Source organism: Xiphophorus couchianus, chromosome 8 (assembly GCF_001444195.1).
Source record: "Xiphophorus couchianus chromosome 8, X_couchianus-1.0, whole genome shotgun sequence".
NCBI classification, from domain to species: Eukaryota; Metazoa; Chordata; class Actinopteri; order Cyprinodontiformes; family Poeciliidae; genus Xiphophorus; species Xiphophorus couchianus.
The window spans coordinates 28256044-28267591 of record NC_040235.1 but is presented as its reverse complement, the minus strand read 5'-3'; the positions used below and the strand labels follow the sequence as shown (position 1 = coordinate 28267591).

General features: G+C 39.7%; 1 protein-coding gene across 1 annotated transcript; it reads left to right on the top strand.

Moving 5' to 3' along the window:
- The first annotated feature begins 415 nt into the window (after nt 1–415).
- Nucleotides 416–10408, top strand: purg (purine-rich element binding protein G). Its single transcript, XM_028024708.1, has one exon. The coding sequence runs from the start codon at nt 900–902 to the stop codon at nt 1935–1937; it is 1038 nt and encodes a 345-aa protein (XP_027880509.1). The 5' UTR covers nt 416–899; the 3' UTR covers nt 1938–10408.
- Nucleotides 10409–11548: the final 1140 nt, after the last annotated feature.

Sequence of the window (11548 nt, the reverse complement as noted above, 5' to 3'; positions counted from 1 at the left end):
CCTCATGGACAGACCCTCTTCCTGGCTCTGATTGATTGGCTGTTTCTGATCAAGTCATTTCTGTAGTTAGCACTGCGACCAAGCAGAGGAGCTTGACTTTTTTTTTCAAATTATCTGTCTGATCTCTCATAACACAGTTACAGTTTTAACAAATATGTTAAAAAAAACCTATTTTGTTTTATAAAAGTTACATTTTCAGTGCTGATTATGTTAACCCATTGGAGAAGAAACGGCAAGTCAGTCTTACAAGCTAGTAAACCAATTTGCAGTCAATTAATGTCTTTTGACCATGGCTATTTTTTTTTATAAATATGTCTTTATGATTGAAATAATTCTGCCATCAGGAGGACTGTGAAATGATGATGATGATGATGATGATGGGATTTTTCTGAAGAATAATGTCTCTTGTCGCAGAGGAAGAAAATCAGCCTCCTGCTTCACATGTTCTCTTCAGGAACATGATGTTCGTCTGAATGGAGGGCAGGAGTCGGTGGATCCCGCATTACGCCGCCATAAATCCGCGCAGTGGAGAAGAGCTGCAGTGAATGCAGCCTTCAGTCACTGCTGACGTCGCGTCTCTTTAACGGAGGGCTTCTCAGGACGGGAGGGGCGGGGGGTGAACGGGTTCATCGAGTTCATTCCTGTATAGCAGGTCGGCTGTTCCCGGTTCCCTGTGTTAACGAGAGGCTGCGGCACAAATCGCTGATGAAACATGGAAGCAGTCCGCATCGGAGACCGAATACATGGTGTTTATTCTGGACACTGACTGGATGAGTTGATAGCTTTAAAGCACGCAGCCATTTTCAGGTGAACCTGTGCTCTTCCAGCCAGCTGTAGCCTATATGTTGGGAATGGAGAGGTCGCTTTTTCCTGTGCAGGCTGCTGCTGCTGGAATATAAATGATGATGATGATGGCTGATGGGTGCTGCAGGGGAACGGAAAGAAGCAGGGGTAAGATCCCGTCCGATTCTCTGTCCAGACACGCGTATCCCCAGCAGTACATCCAGGCTGGAGCAGCGCAGCAGGGAAGTGACATTCAGGAACTGGCCTCAAAACGCGTTGACATCCAGAAGAAACGCTTCTATCTGGACGTGAAGCAGAGTGTGCGCGGTCGCTTCCTGAAGATAGCCGAGGTGTGGATCGGGAGAGGGCGTCATGATAACATCAGGAAGAGCAAGCTGACCCTGTCCATGTCAATGGCTCCGGCTCTGCGATACTGCCTGGGAGATTTCATCGATTATTACGCCCGAATCGGACTGCGGGGGAGCCTGGCCCAGACTCCCCAGCTGGCAGAGGAACACGGCAGCAACGGGCAGGGCCGCGGGCATGATGCTCGCAGAAAAGCGCGGGAGCAGCATGCATCTCCCACCGGCTCGGTAGGCTCCGATGATCATGCCCACCGAGTTCTCAAGAGCGAGTTCATTGAGAGAGACAACAGGAAGTACTTTCTGGACCTCAAGGAGAACCAGAGAGGTAGGTTCCTCCGCATACGACAGACCGTCAGCAAAGGCCACGGCTCCATGGGCTACTATGGCCAGGGCATCGAGCAGACCATCGTTCTGCCCGCACAGGGGCTCATCGAGTTCAGAGACGCCCTGTCCCAGCTCATTGAGGACTATGGAGACGAAGAGGTGGACGAGCATGGCCGACTGGGCTCCAGGACTCGCCTCGATAACCCCGAGCTACCGGAGGCAGCGTCCTTCCGAGTGGACAACAAACGCTTTTACTTCGATGTGGGCTCAAACCGCTACGGGGTTTTCTTAAAAATAAGTGAAGTGCGCCAGCCATACAGGAACACCATCACGGTCCCGTTGAAAGCCTGGGCTCGGTTCGGAGAAAACTTCATCAGGTATGACGAGGAAATGCGGAGGATCTTCTCATGCCACAAGGAGAAGAGGACAGAAGACCGACAGGACAGCATAGAGCAGGAGGACTGACCTCTGCACCCTCCAGACACATGGCCCAAACTTCCACATGCCGTGTACTGTCTCCACAAGTAGGCTGATTTACCAAGGGCTGGTAAACATCTACCCTGCCAAGAAGTGATCCATTCATAGCCTTATAGCAACACCTGATTCATCTACTGCTGCTGATGCACTTTAACCAGGAGCAGCCTGGGAATGATTTGGGGCTCTGTGGACTTTAACCCACATTTGCCTTTTAAATTTAACAATGCACTGTACAGATGGTTATTAATCAAAAAAAGTTACAGTGATGTGGTATTGCTGGTAATAGATGAGCTTTAGAGTTGACCATTGTTAATGTTGGCACCCTAAATATTACCTAATATTTTTGTGGCAAGCAGAAGTGCAGAGAAGTGCAAACTGCAACAAATCAAAAGGGTCATTATAAACATAGGATGAATATCTATATTTGAGTCAAATCAAAAGTTGAGGTGAGTTGCCTGAGAAATTTGCTGGGTTGTTTGCTGGGTTTCCTGATGGTTGTGGCCGTAGGTAGTCCCATAAGTGCAATAAATACCAGTCAATGCTTACAGCCTCACTGACCTGGGGAAAAGTATGTTGTAGTGAGCTGTAGGTGTTGATCCAATGGAATAATATATTTATAACTGTCACAACAACTAGGCAAGAGAAACATTGGTGTGCCGATGCATGCTGCCAGTGAAATGGTTATGCTGGTGTTGTGACTTGTTTTGTTTTCTGATGTAGAGTTTAGTCCTTCAGTTTACTGTTCAAGTGTACATGGACAACAGAATCCTGGCTTTGACCTTGTGTTTCTCCTTAGATCCAGCCTTGTGTTTCTCCTTAGATCCAGTTATGTTCCGGTATTCTTACGTACTGTTATCAGTGAAGACATGATCTGGTCTTTGCCTTCTCATGTGCACTCGAGAATTGCAGGGTGTGTTGTGTTCTCCAGATTATTAAAAGCAGAGTTCAACACCAGAACAGTTCCAACATACAAGGATTCATGTGTGCATGCAGACATGCAGACATAGCAGCAGTTCATTGCTGCTATGTGCACTGGCAGTTTAGGATCCATCAAAAGATACCAAAACTGCACAGTAGATGTTAAATCTTCACATTGGCAAGTTCTGGGTCAGTTTAGAGACAACTTTTGCAGTGATGCAAACCTGCAAAGCAGTCTATCGAGTGCAGAATCACTGACCAGATGTCATACCCTGCTACACGTAAAATCCATTGGTGCTTAGAGTTGCACCACTAGTCAGTTTCAGAAAGAGAACTGAACTTGTGAGCGGTCCAGAGTGTGGTTTTTAATGAGCCAAACTATCAGTGCAGTTGTTGCTGAAAGAGCAAACAAGACTTAAAGGAGGCAAAACAAATCTATAACTGTGAGGCTTGAGTAGGTTTCTTGCAGTTAGTTTATGGAACGTCTTTGGATGATGCTAGTCGGATCCAACTTTGGGTGTCGGGCAAGGCTAAATCCATGCATATTGATATTTGAGACATTTTTTTTCCATGAAGCATAAAACTGTGAAAGAAGGAATTACTTAGCTGAATGTGGATTCAAAAAACACAACTTTAAACTTAAAAATGTCATGAGAGATGGCACAAAAAGACGTAGCCCAAGCAGCTACATATTGTCTTTTCAGATGTGAATTCTGCAGTTTTTCTACATGTCTTCTGTTAGGCACACAAACATGATCAACTGGAAGCAAATGTAAAAACAGCCCTGGAAAACAAAAGGGAAGCCACACGTTTCTGCTGAAGGCATATTTAGGCATGGTTCATTCATTTAAAAGATGAAAATGATGCATGATAGAGGAAGGATTTTTTTTAGGTAATCTGCTTCCACTTCTAATGTCCAGACTGCAAATAATTAGTATAAGAGACTCCATGCCACCTGGTGCGGTGACACCTTTAATTACAACTCTGTGTTATTTTACCCTCAAAGCCTCTCCTTATTGGATTTTACAAGCATTTTTAGGTCACATCCCTGTGTGTGGGCATTCATTGTTCGACTGATGCTTCACACACACAGGAATGCTCAGACTGAATAAGTTCTTCTTGTCATGTGGAAGATGTGTGTAGAGTGGCGATGCAGACTGATGGCTACTGCATTGAACAGCCCACACGCTGCGAACAAGAAGACATGTTTTATTTTGATCTAATTATTCTGATTCTGGGTTAATCAAGGTGAATTTACATTAGTCAGTTTTTTTATACGATAATTGAAGTAGCAGTAGTGGAAAGGAGGCTAGCGCTGGATTAGACAGAAAAAAATATTGCTTTTTATTTTCCATCTACCTGAATACATTCAGTCTCTTGCATCATGAGGACACAAATTTACAAATTTGTTGTACCTCAAAAAAACCCTCATCAGTCACATTATTAGATATATCTTGCTGGTACTAGGAGTTCATCTTGTAATCTGTTTGTTGCCTGTTCGAATCCCTGCTCCGTCTATCTCAGTCGTTGTGTCCTTGGGGAAGATGCCTCACCTACTGAGTGGGCATTTGAACTTTTGTCGCTTGCTTATCTTCCTTACCAGGAAGGTATTTTCATCCATGCAATTGCTGCTCACTGAATATTACTTTTTGTTCCCTGACAATTTTTTGTAAACACAAGAGATGGTTATATGGGAAAATCCCAGTAAACTGGTCGGTAATACTCAGACCAGTCTGTCACCAACAGCATGTCCCTCTCCTTTCTTCCCCATCCTGGTGCCCTCTTTGATCTTCAGCAAGTCATTTTAATAGCATCTAAAATGCAATAAGTTACTGCCATGTGACTGGCTCATTCATGACTTGTGTTTCAAGCATTCAAACAGGTCTATCTAATAATGTGGCTAATGAGTGTATGCTCTTCATGCTGCAGTGGATTATGTATTCTACTGTTCACATTGTGTTTCCTGTGTAAATGTATTTGGTTGCTGGACATTTTCATGATATAGTATATATAGTATATATTTTCATGATATACTATATATCATGAAAATATACTATATCACTATAGTGTAGAGTGAGGAAATCTTTTCTTTACATCTAAAGTAAAGGAAGAATCTTTTTAGCTCTCTAATTTTCCACAGTCCAGCATCTTATAATTTAAACAAGGAATCTAAAAAAACACTTAGCTTTTAAAATGAGGTGAAGGACGTTTGGCAGAAGGTAAAAATGAATGTGGGTTTGTCATAACATTAAGCTCTTTTTAATTTAGTGCATTAGATCAACTTGTTCTGTGTGGTCTTACTCTGTGTTTTGTTATTGAAACACTTCTAAGGTTTTTCACCACACACACTAACCCAGTGCTGGAGCTGGAGCTGGAGTCAAGTCTTACCAGGTTCTATAAAAAAACATGGCAAAGAACCTACTTGGTAGCCAGAGACCTTCTTTAGAGCCACATCATTACATCACTGAAAGCAACTCTTCCAGTAAATTGTGGATTGTGAAATTCTTCAAAAACATCAGCATTCTGACTTTGGAGCTTTCCAGTAGATTTTCTTTCCAAATTGGACCATGTAAATTGTAAAAGATGTTGCACTTAAAGTCCAGACAGACATTTCTGAAGGAAGCAGCAACGCAAATAGAACTTAGGCAGGATGTCTCAATCCCCTTTTTAAAAATCAGTATCAGCTGGGAATATTGATACAACCCAACAATTTTGATTAAATGGAGGGCCAACTGGTGTTAAAAACCTGGCTGACTGCTAAAGTAGCTCTATGCAGTGCTATGATCTCATTATATTACATGTAGGAAGAGGTTAAACAGAGAGAGAAAAGAAACACTGAGCTTTGCTGTTAGATGAACCAGAGTAAATGCAGAATTACCTCAGTGCTTTGGAACATAATTTTGTTTGCTTGTTGGTTTCCATGAACCCACCTTGGCTGCTGAAAAACATTCTCTTTTCCACTGGGCCCAGTAGTTGTTGGAGTCAGTGTCGGAGCTCTGATGGAAACAAAAAGAACTGGTGGTATGAAACCACTGTCAGTAAATCTGCTCTGGATCAAGTATTGTGGATGGAACTGAGCCATGTTGATGGTTAGGCTCACATGTTCAGACCAATCAAAAATGTCTACTGTGCAAAATATCTTCTGATGTAGTTCATTCAGGTACATAACAAACTAATAGGCACTTTTCATTTTAAAGATTAAGTTATTTTATTGGGCTAGTTCCTGTTGACCCCTTTAGTCAATAAAAACTGAGGAATATTTAATGTTTGCTGCCCTTTTATGAGGGTCTGGTGAAGACTGTCAACTTATTTTCAGTAACTTGTTTTACATTTTTACACAGAGACATACGAGATATATCATACTTTGTATCAAAGCACAATCTATTTTAGAAATTAGAAATGAATTTTCCCCAAAATAATTCTTGTCTAAGCTAAAGTTTAATATAAGGGATATGAAATGTACACTGTAAAAAAATAAACGCCTCTAATTTACGGTAAAATACCGGCAGCTGTGGTTCACAGAATTTTACCGTATTTATACAGTAAAACCAATTTATCCTGTGATTTCATTTTCTCCGAAGTTGGATCTGGAAATGAAGGTTTGACAACTGTAATCTAGCAACTTTCACTACATTCTATATGAGTGTAGCCATAGTAGATAGTGAACGATGGTTGCTCTGCAAATGGTCCAGACTTTTGAAAATCCGACTTCTGAGTAATAGGGGATCACATCAGTAGTAAAGTCCTGTAAAGGCAGGACAGTCATCAGTTTCGTAAAATGAGTGCTATAGAAAACACTTTAAAGAAAATCTGCACTTTTGGTGAAATTATTTCTGGCAGAATTCTAATATTGCTTGTCATTCTAATGCTTGTAATTCTATTAGCCTAAATTGACAATCACTGATCACATCGACTGTAAGCTGCACCCCTCCCCCCATGATATTCTGCTTCTTTATTAAGGTTGTGCCTGAAAGTGTCAACCTGCAGATAAATTCAGCCCACACACAACCTGCGAAGTCTTAAAGATTTCAAAGGACCAGTTGAACCAATTAAGGGGGGCTAGTTAAACTAGCAGGCACATCTAGAGCTGATGTAAGCTTTCAGAAATAAAGCCACCCTCAGAACCACAGGACTGAACCAGAACTCTGTGGTCGACATAGAGAACTCCATCTGTTTCAGACATCTCACATACCAAAGGTTACAATAAATAAGAGGTATACTGTGTTATTTCTAACGCCTTATTTCCAATGAAGGGTAAGGCGCGGGTCGGTGGGGTTCAGTATGCTATTTTGTCTGTTTCCATTGTAAAAGCGGCCCATACAACCGACCCATACAGCACTGTTCCAGGGCAGTCTTCAGTTGTAGGTCTATAGGAAAATGGTACAGTACAGATATGGTGTTACACTGCACAGTCCATTGATTGGGTGAGGGCACTGACCCTTCCATCACAACCTGACCCTGTGAAGCTGGTTTAAACTTTTATCACTATATCATTTTGCAGCTCATAAGCCAGCAGCCCTTCTTGCCTCCTTGGTCCTTTCAAAACTCAAACCAGAAAATGCTCAGTCCTTGACTTCAATTATTTTGTAAAAGGGACTTTAGTTGTAGATTGAGTACACACTTTAAAAGAAGTGTTTCATAATGGGAGTGGTCTCTTTCAGCAGTATAACATCTCTATGAAGAAATGGAACATGGTTGGTTTAAGGAAAACAAGTTTGAGGAGATAAGCCTGAACACCCATGACTTTTATCTTCTACGACTTTAAATATTTACCACAGATTCACTGAAGACAAGAGACTGAGACTGAGTCCAAAAAGATCAGATGCCTTTAGATTGAAAAAAGAAACAACACCTCAATGTTAGGCTATTGGCCGTAATGTTGTGGCTGATTAGTTTAAAATAAGGTATTGTTTTCAGTTTTGAACAATTTGTAGATTGTTTGATTATAAACAAGAGAATTGCACTTAATCTGAAATGTATACAGCTGATTAAGACATATGTTAGTCTGAGTTGATGTATCCTGTTCTACAGCATATACAGCACAATCGTAGTTCATGGAATAAAAAGAATGTGTTTGGAGTCAACTGAAAATATTGAATTAAATGACTGAAGAAGGGAATGTGAAAATATGTTCCTGTAAAATGTTTTTTTTTTTTTTTTTACATCACTTAAAAGAGAGACCCAAAAAGTTAGAGACCTAACTTTTTAGAAATATTTGTTGCTCAAACAGAGCAGGTCTTGGTCAGCCTGTCTTTAGATCTGTTGGTTTTTAACAATGGGAAGAATACGCAAAAACCTAGATTCTAAATTTGAAAGAAGTTTATTAAACCAAACCGCGTGCATGTCTAGGGCTAACACTGATATCACAGCTGAAGGTTCAACTCTGGCCAAAACTCCTAAGACTCATGTATGTGATCCATCCTACTTATCAGTCTCTAAATACAACAGACAAAATTTTATATATTTATAAAGTCTTATTATTCACATTTATTATTCATATTTTAATCAAAGGCACTTCCCCTTATAAGCTTTCTAAATAAATAACAACAGTGCAAGTACCAGAAGTCAAATTCTGTAATCTATCTAAAGATTAAAAATGTCCCTGTAACCATCTGGTTCTTGTTTTCAGTGGACATGACATGGATGGCTACAGGATTCTGAACCCTGAACTGCTGATCTGATATTTTTTAGTTTTGTTGCCTTAAAGGTCCTTTTGAATTCATCTCTGCTCACTTTCATTTTGTGCTTTTTATTTTTAGCTGACTGAAACAAATTTAAAATAGCCAAAGGCAAAATAAAAAGGAGCTCTAATCAATATATGTGCCATTTGTCACATCTAGAAGGAAAATGCAGATTTATTTAAAGGAAAACTTTAACCTGACAAAGTGTTTGTGTTCATGTGCGGTTGTGCAGAGTGATGTGAACATAGGCGTACTGAAGAAGACATTCTGCTTGTCCTGTTGTATTATGCATCTGGTTGTAAACTGGAAAATGTAGAGATGTTGATGTTTGGCCTTCTTTAAAAAAGCAACTAAGAAAAATAAAGAAAAGATGAAAAGGTATACATTTAGATAAATGTAAGACACTGGTGTGTTTTGTAGTTCTGTAAACTAAGACTTCTGAAACAAGGAAATGTTGTACTCTAGCACTTTCTTTAATGTGTACTGTATTCAGTTCAAATTTACATGTAAAGTACTGTATGAATAGTCATTACTTGCCTTGTGACATTTTAATCAATGCTACATTTAGAAATGTTATCTAAGAACATGATTTTAGAGTGTATGCATGCTAGTGGTTGGGTACCAGTGTAAAAGGATAACTATGAAAAATGGTGCTATGTAATAATGGTGCTTCTATGGACCCCAGCCAAATGCATGCACAGAGGATCTATTAAAGGATGGAAAAAAGAGAACATGTCCTACTGCTGTCCTCAAGTAGTGCTGCTTCCCAAAGATGTTCCAAGGATTGGAAAAATCCAACTGTCTCTTAAAGTGCAACAACCCTTCAACACTGGCTTACAGTCGGACTTCTGACAATGTGTCAAAGTTCTCTGCAAACACCCAGTGTTTTCTCTGCTTCTTATCCTTCCAACATGTGTTCATAGTCGTCTTACTCTGTAGGCAGGTATTTTACCTAAGCAGAGAACGTTTGTGTTGTACAGATTTTTGTTTATCTGAGCCTCTTTACTGAAAGCCATTGAAGGCAGGTATTTCAAATCTTATTCATATGCATAGTATTTTTGAAACATATAGCAGTGGCAATTCTAGGCTAAATTAACCAGGGAAACTATGGTGGGGCCAAAAAATAAATAAATTAGGGCAGTATTTAATAGCACTTTTGGCTCTGGAGCTGTAGGTTGCAGACCCCTGATCTGGCATATAAAAAGTTGGTCCAAGGAACCAATACATTCTGGTTACGGTAACACAAATCATAAGACATTGATCTAGTATTGTATCTCAGTACAGAGATCATTACAGGGGCCAGAACCAATTCTCCAGGGTCACTGGCTCCTGTTGGCCTCTATCTAGAACCACCTATATCCATAGTAAGGGGTAACTAACTTCTAGGATTGCTTAAACAAGGTCTGCCTCTAACTGCCATTCCAAACTTCCTCCCGTTCTTAGCAAAACCAGAACCAGGATTAGCTCAATCAGTCTGAGTCACTGAATATTAGTAAGTACTGTAAACCAAGAGGCCCTCAAACTGTTGGGCCACCCAGTTATGAAGTGCCAAAATCCATCAGGTCTAATTATAGATGAATAAGATCCATAGACAATCTGATGGCATCATTTTGTACTTTCCATCCTTCAGGTCGTGTGATCAAAACACAATTTTTATGTAGCACAGTTACTGAACTACAAACATTGCAGTCTTTAAAAAGTAAAACATGTTTGAGCTTGGAAACCTTTGTGTTGATTATTGATGTAACTTGTTTGAAAGAAGAAAATGTGTACATTTGTTAGCTGTACTAATCAGTGCTCCCTTTCTGTTTCTCAGTAATTAAACGGTATCCAGCATTATCGCTACTGGTGCCACACTACTGTGTGCATCTGTTGTGTGTACTTCATGCTTTTGCTGTGAGCTGTGCCAACTGCAATGTTGAAGAAGGTTTTCATTTGTTTGTGTGTTTAAAGGAAGATTTTGATGCTATTATTCATCAATTATTCAGAACTGAGCAAAAGGGAAAGAAAACAATTTTTATTGTTTTGCTGCATCAATTTCTCATTAGAATGGCCAATCAAATCATCTCAGAATAAGAATATTTTCTTACCTCACAAACTCAGCTTCACTGAAATTATGCTTAATACCTTCTTTAAGTTTGTTGTTTTCAAAAGATACTTTTAATATGAGAAATTAGCATTTTTAGGACATATATTTGTATTTGAATGAATTCATACAAATTCATAGTGCACTGTATTCACATAAGGAGTTTAATGCCATTCTCTGTTGGTTATTAGTTTTCCAGTTGAATGAATTACTTCCCATTAAAGTTCTGCAAATTTTCTTAACTAAATTTCTCTACTGGCAGAAAATAAAGGCTATTTCTACTCTATTTTATTACTCTACATAAATGGTATCATAGGTAAAACTTGAGGTGGAAAGTGCAAGATGTTGTATTTTTATGAGCCGAGAATATCTAACTAATTTAAAGTCAGTCCAAATCAGACCAGTTTTAAATTTATTCACATTCAGTGCAAATAAACTACTATAAGCTACAGCTTACAGTTTTTTCCAGCTGGACTTCTAGTTGACCACAACATTAAAGAAATGTTGGAGACCAGTCAGCACAGATGAATGAACGGATGGATTCTTTTATAGCTATAGTGATCTTTATTCACAGTTGTCAAACAGGAAATGGCCAGAGAGAAGTGAGGAAGACCTTCAAAGGTCCAGCGGTTGTGAGTAGATCCCTAGAGACTGTGACAAAGACCAACAGCCAACATGCTAAACCCTGTTCCACAACAAGCTCCATTTTAATATCAAAAACACCTACAGAGAAATATTACTTTTATGACATTTTAAGCCAAATATGACCTGGTTAAGTTAAGCTGAAAATAATATTTGAAAAATGGCTTACAGAGAAACTCCGACCACCTGATTGCGACTGAGAACATCTTACCTGGACTTGTTATCTTCCACAAAGACATATTCAGTAAGTTAGAATTATCTTTTCAAAATAA

Excerpts from the sequence above, each read along its gene's own strand:
- purg (XM_028024708.1), top strand. The coding sequence starts at position 900 with ATGATGATGATGATGGCTGATGGGTGCTGCAGGGGAACGGAAAGAAGC.